The sequence below is a fragment of the Montipora capricornis genome, chromosome 7, assembly GCF_036669925.1.
Source record: "Montipora capricornis isolate CH-2021 chromosome 7, ASM3666992v2, whole genome shotgun sequence".
Lineage (NCBI taxonomy): Eukaryota > Metazoa > Cnidaria > Anthozoa > Scleractinia > Acroporidae > Montipora > Montipora capricornis.
In genome coordinates this window covers 43,031,542-43,046,541 of record NC_090889.1, presented here as the reverse complement: position 1 = coordinate 43,046,541, position 15,000 = coordinate 43,031,542, and the positions used below count along the sequence as shown (strand labels likewise).

At 39.5% G+C, this 15,000-nt stretch overlaps 1 protein-coding gene and 1 long non-coding RNA gene across 2 annotated transcripts in view; one reads left to right on the top strand and one right to left on the bottom strand.

Moving 5' to 3' along the window:
* Positions 1–1,536: 1,536 nt before the first annotated feature.
* On the bottom strand, positions 1,537–2,412 carry LOC138056038 (uncharacterized). Its single transcript, XM_068901887.1, has one exon. It carries the CDS (start codon positions 2,410–2,412, stop codon positions 1,537–1,539), a length of 876 nt encoding a protein of 291 aa, XP_068757988.1.
* An 11,572-nt stretch (positions 2,413–13,984) lies between these two features.
* LOC138057990 (uncharacterized) overlaps positions 13,985–15,000 on the top strand; it is a 1,408-nt gene continuing 392 nt past the window's right edge. Inside the window, exons 1-2 of the long non-coding RNA XR_011133762.1 lie at positions 13,985–14,035; positions 14,867–15,000. The exon at positions 14,867–15,000 is cut by the window's right edge and continues 392 nt beyond it. This is a non-coding gene — a long non-coding RNA (uncharacterized lncRNA). The remainder of the gene's footprint in view (positions 14,036–14,866) is intronic.

Genomic DNA, 15,000 nt, shown 5'->3' with positions numbered 1-15,000 from the left:
TTTGCGGCTCGAAGTTAGTAACCTGGCTGCAGCGTTCTGTACCCTCTGCAGTTTAGATATTTCACAGTCTGGAAGTCCATAAAGAAGGCCATTGCAATAGTCAATTCTGCTTGTGACAAAAGCGTGAAGAACCATTTCTAATTTATCTTTTACTAAAAATTTACTTATTCTTTTAATATTGTGGAGCCACAAAAATGCCGCACTACAGGACTTAGATATATGGGTAGACATGGAGAAATTGGAGTTAAACCAGGAGCCAAGATTGCGTTCTTCAGACACAGGCTTAAAGTGCCCCTGTGATGAAATATCAATTGTTATTTTTCATCGGATTTCAAAACTATTTTAACTAAACACTAAGTGACCAAAGTTTTAAGCCTTGATTTAAAAAAGACACCTGTTTATTTTAACTGGAATTTCCTATTTAATGGTCCGCCATTACTAACTTTAAGTTCTTGAGAGAGTTGGATGGAGGAGAAAATGACGTCGAAGGCTCAGTAGTTTAAGAATGCAATGCATGTGTACGCCGCAGAATTCTGTGCAGCACGGGTGTTTTGGGCTTTCAGACTTTTAAACTCGCTTTTGCATATATAATAAGCTGCATTCACACGCTGAAAATTTAAGCTAGTAAGCCTTTGACGTCACTTTTCCCTGGATCCAAGCCTCTGAGGCCAAATCAGTCAGTTTTGAACGTGAGTAATGGCGGACCGCGAATATAAAGCTTGCGCTCAAAGTAAACGGTCTTTGGACAAAAATCAAAGCTCAAAATTTTGCTAGTCAGTTGTTAGGCAAACACATTTTCAAAATCTGAAGAAAAAAGGGAAGTGATTTTTTTTATCACAAGGGCACTTTAATGTCAATTTTACCAACACGGATCGTACAAGGATTAATTCTCATCAATTGCTGTCTAGATCCAATAATAAGAAATTCCGTCTTATCATCATTAATTTTTAATTTTTCCTGGTACATCCATTTTCTTAAGTCACCAATGCATCTTTCCATGGCGCACACCGCCTCTGCCTGATCCGTCGGACTGTCAGGCTTATTAGTCAAGTAAAGTTGAGTATCATCAGCGAAGCAATAAGCGTCAGGTAGGTGCACTTGTATTATCTCGAAAAGCTTGGAGGCGTAGACCCCAAAAAGACGCGGACCCAGACAGCTTCCCTGTGGAACACCGAGGCCCAAATCGAAGCTATCTGATTTAACCCCATCGAACAGAATATGTTGGCTACGCCCCAACAAGTAAAACGAAAACCACTCTAGAGCTCTCCCGCGTATACCAAAGCTTGTGCTCAGGCGTCTAAGCAAAATTCCATGATCTACCGTGTCAAATGCGGCACTTAAATCCAAGAGGACAAGTAGCGTAACGCGTTGCGAGTTCATGTTTAAAAAAAATATCATTGGCGACCTTGACTAACGCTGTCTCCGTGCTATGATGTTGGCAAAATACAGATTGTAGCAGCAGATAAAGATCTGACCGGACAATGTGGTCATATATCTGATTAAATACAGCACGTTCTAAAAGCTTAGAGATGTAGGCTAAATAACCATAGCCACTTTCCAGTTTGCAGGAAAGATTCCAGAATCCAACGAGATGTTAATTATCTTCGTAATCACTGGGATAAGAGGCTCAATACAAGACTTTAGTAAAGGTGTGGGAATAGGATCAAGGCAGCAAGATGTAGATTTGGAGTTTGCAATAAGCCTGCACACATCCTCTTCAGACTGTGGCGTAAATGTCTCTATAAATAATGGAGTTGGTAAATCACTATTGGTGTCAGTATCATCCGCGACAGCACAATGATCAAGCTCATCTCGCAGTCGAATAACTTTTTGCACAAAATACCTCCCCAAATCATTTGCAAGAGCTGATTTGTCAGCATAGTCTGAGAAGTATAGTGTATTCTTTTCCACTAAAAGGTCTTTCACAGCTCGAAATAGCTTTCCTTGATGATCAGCGTTTTTATCGATGAACTCGGCGAGAAAAGCTGATTTGGCTTCTTTAAGCAAATGCGTAACATAATTTTTCTTTCTGTTAAATGATACCAGATCCGCGGCAGTGCCAGTAGTCCTCCATCTCCTTTCAGCACGCCTACGCTCCCTCTTGGCTTCACGGATTTCATCCGAGTACCAAGGTACTTGGGGTCTAACTGTGACAGTTGTATCAGGTTGGACATCTCGTATAAGGCGAGAATCTGAGGATCGAGTTATCAATAAATCCAAAATATTGCCAGACACATGAGTTGGGAAATCAATGTGTTGCTGTAAGCCCATTGACGAAAGTAAGTCGAGAAAACGAACAGCATCGTTGTCCGACGGTACATTGACGTGGATGTTAAAATCACCAGCCATTATCAGCGGCTCAGTTGTCATGACGATAGATTCCAGGAACTCGGCGAATTCTGTAAGAAACATACTCGCAGTAATCGGATGATTAGGCGAATAGGGAGGTAAGTCCTAAGGAGACTTAGATACTTTAGATAGAGGCCAATTGTATTCAACATGAGTGAATCCAAGGACCTCGCAACGGAAACAGCGAAGATGTCGATTTTGAAGAAAGCTACAAACATTCGGTATTTAAAATTGAATCCAACATGGTTTCAGTCAACAGCTTTCTAAGGATAACAAAAGTTTCGATGAAGCAAATGCTTGAGAGATCCATGTCCGTCATCAATTGAGTCAACAGTGAGTCCTCCAGTACATATTTGGTACACATTAGAAAGTGACATTCGAAAAGTCACTTCGATGCAGGATGAAGCAAACGAGGACCACTTTCGATTTAATATTGAGCTGTCTTACACGATAGATGAAGCCAAGACCCTTGCTTAGTTAAGTCAAGGATGATCTCTGGAGAAAGCAAACCCGCTCATTGGAGAGCACAGTGTCCGTTTGTCTTGCAAGTTTCATACCGGACAACGACCAGCCGGCTGTCCAAATCAAGTCGAAGGTGTAGTGATGTCCAATTGTGGTTTTAGTACTTCTTTTGACTGTTTTACTGATGAATATTTAGATTCAGAGACTAATATATTGAAGAGATTAAAATTTGCAAAGAGCGTAGCGAACACGCCTCGAGCCATTCCAGTAAGCTCTCGCTTCGCGCGGCATAAATTTTGTCCAAAGGCCATGATGAATGGGTTAAACTATGTGCCCCGGGATTTACCTTAAGTGTGATGCATGATGATTACAAAATTCCTTTGTGTGCTATGCTTCCATCTAAGGTGAGCTCGAACTATAATTCAGCCCAGCATAAGAGAGAACTTGTGTCTGGCGCAGTTTTTAGCAAATCGATGTGTTGAACCGCTTTTTTTGTCAACATGAGATTGTTAATCCTCTTTCAGTGTATGTGCAAGCTTCAGGAAGAAAAGATCTAAACTGGATTTGAGGCACCTAAATTTTTGTCTTTAAGCAAAAATTTCTAGTGTGAAGATATTTCCACAGCCCTGAAGATCATTACAAAAGGTTTTTTTGTTTAGTTATGACTTCGTCTGATTATCTCCACGCGGAAATTTTCTCTGATCATGACCGTAAAATTCCTAGCTTTCTCCTACGATTTTTGCGACGGAAAAGTTTAAATAAGTTTAAATGCTGTTATGCCTTCTGGCTTATCATCCTTTCGGTACTTATTTACTTGGTTACTCAAGCTTCTTATTGACTTGGTGGAGAAGTAAAGGTATTTTCATTGTCTATTTTTCTGATGATGGCGTAGGAGAAGGAGTTTACAGTATGAAGCCAATATCAGCAGTTTGTTATTTATTTTACTTATAAATGATATTCTTCTTCTCTTCAATCAAGTTTACGCCTGTTTCCGGATGACTGTGTTGTGTACAGAGAGTTACCTTGCAGGACTGCCCAGCTCTCAGGGAAGATCTGTATATTTGGTCGAAGACCTGGCAACTTACCTTTGACGTATCTAAGTGCTTTGATCTTGGGATAACCCGTAATGACAAGCTTATTTTAAAAGTACCTACTTCAACCTATTTAGGCTGGCACATTGCTGATAATCTATCCTGGAACTATCGTTGTGAAAATATTTGCAAGAAGGCGAACTCAACCTTCGGTCTCCTCAGAGGAATCTTATCTGGCTGTTCTCTGGAGTATATATTTTATTTTATTTTATTTATTCATCTAATTAGTTAAGTGTTATTATATTAAACTTCTATTATAGTTAGCGCTGACTTCTGTTAGTGTTTGTTTAGGGCAAGTCCGAACGTGAACCGAAGCAAGATATCACTTGGTTAGATATTGCACTGGATACTTATGGGGAATGTATGTCTGACATGTCTGTCACTGAGCGCTGATTCTATAAGCTCAAAAGCCACATTGATACTATTCTGCGAACGCAAGACAGTATGGCTGTTAACGCCGTCAGTTTTCTAGCCTCTTTGGCAGGCCAGATTAACTTTTTTACCCTGCGGGGAAACTGCGGCTAGGATTACGTCAAGAGCAAATTGCACGCAGGCTGTTGTTTACACCTACAATCGTGGTATGCCAATGTAATTTTTGACGGACTAGTCGTGTGATGAATTAGCGTTTTGGAAACTAAGTTAACGTCGATTTCGATTCTTAATTATAATTCGCCTTGGCTATCTCCTTCCCAACGATCCAGATTTGTTCATTTAGATGCTTCGGTTCAGGCGTGTGGTTCCTCGGTCGTTTCTGTTAGTTAGGTTTTCCACCTATACTAGTTCCATAAAGAGAGCATCAAAATCTCAACGTGGAGAGAGCTCATTACTGTCGATTTGGCATTGATCAGTTGCATGGTTTACAGACTACACAAACGTTGTTAGCATTGTTCATTTCTGCATGCGTGCCTGAACTGCAGCGCACCACTGCCAAGGACGGATAATGTCGTTAAGTTTTTAGGCTTTCCTTTTCCAAGTCATTGGGTCGCAAGCCTCTTGCAGTCACACATTTTCAAGCCGTAACTTTGTCTGCTAGTTGTGGCTTTTCTCCGGGTTGCAGTAGGTGTTTGTGAGAGCCGAGATTACGGGTAGTGACTGGTGTATTAAGGCTAAGTACAGCACGTGATTAGTCATTCTAAGTCGACACATTTTACCTGACGTAATTTTTCGAGATTTTGGACTTGTAAAGTTTTGTTGAACGGGTTTTTTATTTCTCTTACAGGTCCAGGTCTCTTACAGTTTTTGTGCGGCCTCCGTTTTTCAGTCCCGTTTGTTATCGTTGGGCGGCTCTTTCGGTATTCATCTTTTAGATGTTAATAGCGCCAAATGAGTGCTTACAGTCATGTTTGCAACGTTACACAGGTGCTCAAGTGCTGAGTCATTCTACGCCTAAATTGTAGTTAATTGTCATTTTTGTTTTTAATTTTATACATTCAGTTCGACTGGTACGCTATTACATATCTTAAAACCCCGAAGTGTTTGCGGCACTGCATTTGGTTCGGGGAATACGTTTCCACTTTTCATAGGTCTCGGATGAGAATAAAATGCAAATCGACTTGAATCCACAAAAAAATCCAAAGAAAAAAATTGTCTTAATTAACAACGTAGAAGCTTAAATGAACCAAACAATCGCGATCGTAGTGCGATTCGTAGGTGTGTTTCGACATCAGATCACGCACAGTAATCAAATGAAAATCGCCTCGAGTCCATAAATATGAGAAACACCTAAAAATATGTTCAAAGGATGGAAAATGAACGTATCCGTTAGGAAATTCTCATCCCGACGTCGATAGATAGGACGAACATTGTAGTGAATTAGACTACCTAAATGGCTGTTGTTTCAGAGCTGGGTTTTTTTTAAGTTTAAAAATGTGGTTACTAGTAAAATACGAAACCCAGAAAGATTGAAGGAAATAAAAGGGAATACATAACATTGGCTTCGAGCATGTTGATCATTTCAGAGTTAACTTAAATGCGTTTTTCACAGCGAATTGAAGCCCGAAGTGCTGTACTACTCACGAGAATTCGAAAGACTTGTGAATCAACAAACTCAGCATGAAAGAGATCAATATGTAAGCAAACCGCTTGATTTGCAGCTCTTCCTTTGTGAGAAAGTTCGCAGAAGTTAAGCCTTGTCAGGTAGGGTTTGTATCTGGATGAGAGACCATGCAAGGAGATATACGACACGCGAGATCCTTTCGTAGACGCCAAATGCCTTTTTTTTCAATCGGAATACTCATATTGAACGGAATCTTGACCATTCCGTTCAGCCTGACAGCTTTTCCCATTTGTATTTCACGAAGCTGCGATGAAGTTTACAAAGATGCATCAAAGTAGCCTCCCCGCAGCTGTCCTTTGGGGTTCGTTCCCAAAGGACGTCTGCGGGGAGGCTAGCATCAAAGAAGCCAAAATGAACCAGAAGACTTAAAAACAGCGCAGGCTGCAAGCTTCTGCTCTAATTCCCCGCGAGCAGAGGTTTCTTTTTTTTGGCCTTCCGTCAGCCCAGCAAACTCAGAAGAAAAGACACCTGCCAGCAGGAAACCATTCTTAATTTCTGCATTAGCGCTTAATCACAATTCTTCTATAAGCTTAACTACAAACTGAGTTGTTTTTTAGTATATCGTGCAATAACAAAAACAAATTGTTAACGTTAAAAAACGTACCTCAGTATTTGAGTAAATTGTCATGTTAGACTACAGTTTTGCATTTATTTACCTTTATTTATAGTTCTTACGGAAACCAAACGGATGAGCAAAACAGAACTGTTCTTAACCGACCCTCAGCTTGGGTGTGTTCTTAAAGTTTTGGTTTGTCTCGCCTGATTGTTCTTATAAAAAAGCAGCTATGGCAGAAGGACAATAAACTGTTGAATGTTTTATTTTTGTGCGCGATGGTCTTCGAGAAAGAAAGCAGTGAAAATGTAAAATAAAATTAATTGTTTCATAGTAAAACAGATGCTACATCCGGAATGAACTGAAAAACTCAATTAAGGATGATTTTATTTGCACCTTCCTGTTAAATAGCGCAATAGGGAAGATATCGTAGACGTCACCCATTGTCATTAATGCGCCAACCAGAGCCCCATTAGCGTTCGAAACAAAACGTCTCTTGTTCCTGTGGTTAGCAAATTTTAATAATAAAAGCAATGTTTGAAAACAGATATCTTCCTTGCATCTTCAAAATAAAATTGTCCGCAGAAAAAAGCAAAGCTAATCAAGAAGAAGAAGAAGAAGGGACAAGGTTTGAAAGAGCCTCTCACAGAACCTGGCAAAATGTGCTTATCTTATGCCGTTTTCAGTTTTTGACGTGTCCTTAAAAGAGTTGATAATATGCAAATTGACTTCAATATTACATCAATTTAATACTGACAATCATTTTAACATTAGTCCTGCTGAAAGCCGAGAAGAGTTAAAAATTCTTATTTCGTTTAAGACAACATGGCGGCTGTTCGAGGTACCTTTGACTATTGGAACATGACAAGTGAAGAAGCTTTGGTTCAAGTTTGGCTCAATATCGATAATGCTGAAACCATCTTCACTACTGTTGCTGTTCTGGCTATGATTTCGTTTCCAATAACAACGTTTGGAAATTTTCTAGTCGTATTATCAGTTTGGGTGGACCCTCTTCGAAAACTTCGATCTTCGCCTTCAAACTTTATCATCTTCTCCATGGCTGTTGCAGATCTTTTGGTTGGGCTGGTTGCCTGTCCACTCGCTGTCTTTTGGGGTTGGGCCTTATTATAAAAGTACACCAAAGCACCATTTGGTCTTTTAAAGTTCTTTGCAACGTTAATAAACGTAAGTAATGGTCATATACTTCTTCTCAGCATTGACATGCAGATTCGTTGCTGTGGTGACTCCTCTACGGTATCGAGCCAAGGTGACGAGTACACGAGTCTGCATCGTTTCTGTCACGTGTTAGATTTATTTTTTATTGTTTGGGTTTGTGTTCTCGTTGTTGCGAAAGCATTATGTGCTAATGGGAACTCTATATAATGTACAAATCTTCTGTATTCTCAACTGCATCGTGGTCATCAACGTTCTCACTTTGTACCGCGTTCGCAAGTATTCACACAGCACCGAAGCACTAGATGACCAGCATGCAGGGGTACCTCGCCAAATGATACTCCAGAGAGAAAGGACCGTGAGCAAAGCTATTGCAATTGCCATCTCTGTATTTCTATTGTGTTTCATTCCTTGGTTCGTCGTACAGATGATATTGTACATTTGCTTAACATGCAATTTGTCGGTGTTGATGCTTGTGTATTCTATCGCTGTCGCTGTCATGTACGCAAATTCTGCAATCAATCCATTTTTGTACGCTTGGAGACTTCCCAAATATAAAGAAACATTCAAGCACATCTTAAAAAAGTTAAGATGCTGCGGAAGGAATGAAACAATTGCAAGGGAGGCCGCGGATTACCTTCAAGATACAAAGCTTTGATGGGATTAAATATTCAAGATCTCGAGGAGTCAAACATTAAAATGGCGTTAGAAAATCTCCTGGAGCAATTTGCGTTAATACTAATCAATCCCAGTACCATTCCTCGTCGAATTCCAGCCTTGCTCAAACTAGTTAAAAAGTGCAACCGTGATATGGTAGATCGCTAACATTGCTCAGTACGCCCATTCGAAATTCTTCTTATGTTTGTATGCATGGCGCTTTCTTTAAAAAGATTCAAGCATCAGATCAAACTTGGGTTTGGAACAGACAAGCAGTGAATTAGTAAGACTAATTCATTGTTAACACTTTAATGGGGAAACCCGCGACACCTATATGTATTTTACATGTAAAAAAAACCCCTCAGTATTCTCTACAAAAAATAATATTTTATTTGCAGCAGTTAAAATTATATTCTTCCCCTTTTCGTTTCTTGCGAGAAACGAGTTTTAAAATGATTTTAAAGTGGTTTTAGATGGAAAGAAACAAATCTGCTGAAGAAAAGTCCTGTCTCGTTTAAGAAAGAGTAGCTGGTATTCGTCTTAATTTGCCACACAAAAGAGTTATGAAAACCTTTTTAAAAAACATGGGTTCCGGTGTATGAAAAAAAGACCTTCCGACATAAATGTCGATAAAAAGTAAACAAACATCTTAAGGAAAAGCAATTATCTTACTCCACTTTTTATTCTTTAGGGAGAGTATTTACACAGCGTTTAATTTATCCATACGGAGCTCAGCGAGAACTTCGGGATGCCAGTATGAAATTTCAAAATGTGGAAAAATTGAAATGGGTCAACGAAAACGACGATTTTGACTAAAACTGGAAGAACGCGCTGTTTGAGATCAAATCTAGTTGCAGTGGCAGCCATTGTGGTCTAACCACACTAACCGTAATATCCTGCGGACAACCCGAGTTCAAGACTCGTTCTGACCACTAATTGAATTTGATCCTGATAGTCCCTGCCTCAAATACTCTCCGAATTTAGCCAATTGGTTTGCCTCCGGCCAGTTGGGATTCCGTAGGTTATTTAACTGTTATGTTTCAATGTTGGCCCTGAAAAGCCACTATGGGAGAGGTCAAGGACCCCGCAGTAGAAACAACAAAAATGTTGATTTTGAAAAAAACTACAAACATTTCGAATTTAAGATGGAATCCAACATGAAAGGGGCCAAAGAGCCCCAACAAGAAGGACGAAAGAACACAATTTTGCTTTTATCGAAAATTATTAAAATTCGCTACTTCACTCACTTGTCACGAAGAGTTGCAAATTTCAAAGGCCACTTGAAATACTAGTTGTTTGTACAACTCCGGGTGTTGAAAAATTAAAAAGTTGTGTTCAAAAGTTAAGGTGAGATCTTGGTATGACGTGATGTACAAACCATTGACCTCTATGCTCTTATGTCGAGCATTACGTCAATAGGCCATTTCGGAATTGGGCAGGGAACTGGAGCGAGTTTCAAATTTAAACCAATCGATAAATTGACACCACCTCATGAAAGATAATATTAAGAGTAGCCGTATATCCAAGTTTGATGCTTTTAGGTCGAACAGAGACCAAATTACGCATTTGAAAATCCATAAAACCCTTTTAACTCATATATTTTTACGTCTACAATATTCATAAAAATAGGCAAACTTTCCGAATAGTAGGTCTATAACAGAATTTTCCTATTTCCCCAAATCTGATAAGTTTTTTTAATGATACGCCTAGGGTTCTCTACCTCTGACGTCTTCAGACTTTGGATGCGTTCCTTTGGGATGATTCGAAAAAGGATCAAAGGAACCGACAAATCCACCCTGGGAAAGGATTCATATGTTCTTTTGATGCACCATAATCCAAGTGATCTTGGATCATTTTAAAGGAAAGTACCCTTTGCGTTCGCTGAAACCGGTTCATTGACTGGTTAAAGCTCGGTCCATAGGGGCTTTCAGGGCCAATGAAACACAACGAAACGACGGAAAAGAACAACAGCAACTGAACCATGCAGGAACTACCAGGATCAAATTCAACGAATAGTCAGAGCGGGTCTTGAACTGGGATCTCCGGATCTCAAGGCAAACGTCCTAACCACTGGGCCACACCTCCTCTGGCCTCACCGACGAAATATCTCTCTTGTAAGCAGCTCCCACACTGGACTCCATGGTTACTTGATGTCTTTCATTCGTTAGGACTGTGTACGGCTTGGTTTCGAGCTTCGGAGCTAGTTTTCCTATCTCCCTAGTGTTCTTTATAGGACAACTTGATCTGCCAGGACAATGGGACTTGGTACTGCGCCACGGTTTCCATCTGCATATGCTTTTTGCTTCACCTTCTGTTCCCAATCTTTATCCCTCAAACTTGCATCACGCAAAGATTTCACCAGTCGTAACCTCGGTAGTTTTGTTCTAATCTCCTTCCCAAACATCAGAGATGCGGGTGTGGCACCAGTGGAGACTTGAGGTGTTGACCTGGCTTCGGTTGTTCAAAAGGTGGATAGCGCTATCCACCTGATAAATCACTATTAAGCGGATAGTACTATACCACAAAATCATGAAAACCCAAATGAATGCAATTTATCAAGAACGCCCCTTTGTCTAGTTTTGTTATGTCTCCAGTCACAGAAGCTCAAGTGAGCAGTCTATTCTCTAGCCTGGATGTGCAGAAAGCATCATTAGATATTCCAAATAAGCTTATTAAAATTGGTGCTGAGCCACAACCAGTCTATAGCAACCGGCATAGTACCTGATGCTTTCAAGATTTTCCAAGTTACACCAATATATAAGAGTGATGGCGTTACTGACACAGGGAACTACAGACCTATTGCTACCTTATCTCCATTTGCTAAAGTTCTAGAACGTCTAATTTATAATCAACTGTATGCCTTCCTTGAAAAAAATAATATACTTTACAAATATCAATAAGGTTTTCGAAAGAGCTTCACAACTGAACAGGCTACCCTAGAAATTACTGACAGTCTCAACATGGCCATTGATAATAAGCAAATCACATGTGGCATTTTTCTAGACCTCTCAAAGGCATTTGATACTGTTAACCAGAACATTTTGCTTTCTAAGCTTTACGCCTATGGAATCCGAGGAATATCATATAATTGGTTTGAAAATTACTTGCACCAGCGTACACAGTATTTTATAATTGGAGACTTTAGATCAAATACGGAAACAATAGCTTGTGGGATACCCCGAAGTTCTACCTTAGGGACTCTGTTATTTCTGCTTTATGTTAATGATCTCCCAAATTCTTCCTCTGGATTTTCGTTTAGAATATTTGCTGACGACACTAACGAGTAGCTGTTTAAACGAACTGGAATCTGTTGTCAACAACGAACTAGCACTAGTTTTGAGGTACTGCACATCTAACAAGCTGTCTGTTAACTTTAAAAAGACACACTATATGCTAATCTCGTCAGCAAGGAAGACTGTTCATATTAATATTAATAATATTAAACGTAAGTAATTTGCGGTTAAATACGTATTAGTTTACATTGATGAACATCTAAATTGGGAACCTCAGATTCAGCATGTAAACAACAAACTAGCAAAAAATTTAGGAATACTTTATTAGATACGGAAATATGTTGATCTAAATGTCCTTAAGCAGTTATATTATACTCTTGTTTACCCCTACTTAAACTATGGTACCATCAGCTGGGTCAATGCACGCAAAACAAGACTCACAAGGGTTTTGACAAAACAAAATCAATGTGTACGGTGCATGTTCTTTGCTCACAGGGCAGATTATATTATGCTCTACTTGGAATCGTGGAATTAAATAATATCTACAAGTTGAGGATAGCACTCTTTGCCCACAAAATTCAAAATGATAAAAATCGGTATTCCAGCTTTTTTTCTCAGATGCTCTTACATCAGCATCTGAAATCCATTGTCATAACACCAAGCATGCATCAAGTCAAAACTTCTACAGAATAAATGTAACTACTAGATATGGTCAATCAAAATTTCAGTTCTCAGCATCAAAAATCTGGGAGTCAGTTTCTATAGGCCTAAAAAATTTACCGTGTAATTCTTTTAAAAAACAATACAAACAGCTTCTCTTACTTACACAAAATAATTAAAAAACTGAATTGTAATTTTTAATCAGTGCAATAATTTCTTATTACTTATTTTTCTGTAATTTAAGAGCTTCTGCCTGAGAGACTGGGGCAGACTTGGAAATGAAGGTCGGCCGATTTCGCTTAAAATTGGTACACAAGGTACTTATGTCGACTTATGTAATATGCCAAAGTTTCAGCTTCAACGACTTTTTTTTAGCCGAGTTCTGGATATCAGCCCCTCAGGGGTCCCCAGAGGCTGATTTTCAGTGCAATTTTGGCCACTTTTAAATCTCTCTTTTAGCAACAGGAAATTAATTTCAGGCAAAAACAAAACCATCTTTGTAAAGCCCTATCCTCAGGCTTCTATGGGTGAGAACATTAGCTCATGGAAATGTTTCGCTAGCCTGTGGCTGTTATCACAACTTGGTCATATTTTAAGCATATGGGAAGCAACCGGAAATGGCCTGTTTTTCAGACCACATATTTTCCATGCCCATGTTTTATATCTTGAGGTCTTAGTATCCCTGCCAAGTTCAGCCCTTAGTTTAGTAATATCAAGAAAAAAATACTAAGGTTGAGGCATTTTACTAAGAAAAAAACTTACGAGAAGATGGCTAACCAGGCCACTTCCGGTTAAAGTTTCAACAAAGCGTGTCTGCAAAAATCAGCCATTTAATTTCGATTATCTTTTTTCCTTCCAAGTTATGGTAAAAAGAGACTCTGAAGTTAATTGTCACCGAAAAGACTTGCCGTTAATAAGAAATTGTTATGTGATTGTTTTAGGACCGATCAGATAGTGCTCCGACAGCGGTTATAAATTTCTTGGAAGAAGTCTTGAAAATTACGGACAATAGAGCCGCTGCGAAAACTCTTTATTTACCTAACAACACATCTCTTGCCGGTAAATCACAATGCAAAATTGCATCTTTTTCGTCCAAACTGCAATGTTAAGTTTATCTCCTTTGTTCAACTCGTTCAACGTATCACGTCTGTGGCCCGTAGTAATGAAGCGCTAATTAAATCAGGATAAAAGCAAGCTTTGTAGTTCCATTCAGTAGTACTATAACCCACCTGTTTGGACTTTAATATTTTCTGAAGAAAAAAGAACTTATCGGTCTCTTTAAGTGCAACCACAACATCTGTCGTGACACTACTTGAGAATCGTTTTGAACTTGTATGAGAACCTCAATGGCATGATTTGTTTACTGAATATTTATTCATACCCAGTGCCCCAGTGTAAATGGCTCAACACGGTCCGTTTCCGCCGCCAATCCGCTAAATTGCTAGAAGATTACTCACGGGCACTCTTTCCCTTTCTCTATCAGTATTTTCCTTTTGTTGCTTTCTCAAACAGCACAGATCCATGGTGGCATCCATACTGCATATATATCCAAAGATAGGCCAGGGGTGGAGTGGGTTATCCTTCCGGCAAAGACTACTGTTTTGGCAACTTGGGAAATAAAATATTTCAGCTTTTTTGGAGCCCTTAAGAACTTGGGGGTTTTTTATGGCACCCGTAGCTGTAGATCACATGAAAAAGTAATCACACTGAATTGCTGACCCTTAACTCTAGTTTCGGTAATAAGAAGCAACCTAGGCGGTAATCGCCCTGGAGGGCCATTATGCATGCTGTAGGTGATAAGGTAAGTCGTCACAAGGCCTAGTGCCCGCTCGTACCTGCTGGAGCTTAAATTGGTTACTGCTCTTCTTTCCTGGACAGGATAATAATCGCTGGTGCCCATTTATACATCTGGGTGGAGAGAGGCACTGTTAAAGAAAATTGCCTTCCCAAGACGACATGTCAACGCCCTAGTAACCAGGACCGCCCGATCGAGAGTCCAGCCCGCTAACGCGCTATGCCAGTTCCTTTTTGTGTAGAATCCGAATGTAATGTGGACTTTAATCTGTCCTAAATCAACAAAATGTATGGGGGAAGAAATAAATGGCCAGCACTTTCAAAAGAATAATAGATCGCAGATAGTTTCTTTTCTCGCAAATAAACAAAGCAGCCGGCAAGGTGTCCACTTTCTTTTGAAAGTGCTGGCCATTTATTTCCTCCCCGATGCATTTTGGCAATTTTTCGATGTAACTTGAAAAGTAGATCTAACCATGCAGTTAATTTAGTTGTTATAGTGTACTATGTAGTATAATTTCCATCTGAACTGGTGGGTGGCGCACCTCATACAGTTCAATGTAACTTGTAAAGTAGTTCTAACCATGCAGTTAATTTAGTTGTTATAGGGTACTATGTAGTGAAATTTCCATCTAAAGTGGCGGGTAATGCACCTCATACAGTTCGATGTAAGTTGTAAAGTAGATCTAACCATGCAGTTAATTTAGTTGTTATAGTGTACCATGTAGTATAATTTCCATCTGAACTGGCGGGCTAATGCACCTCATACAGTTCGATGTAACTTGCACCTTTTATAATGTTTATAACATCTGTTCTTTCCCACTTCATTTTATATATGCAGGTTGTGCCTACTGAAAAAGAGCTACGTGGGTTGAAGCAAGATTCTCCTCCATTTATCCTCATTACGGGCGAACTCCCGAATTATGATGACATTTATATCGTTGCAAAAGGCGAACGAATACTAAACGTTTCGGG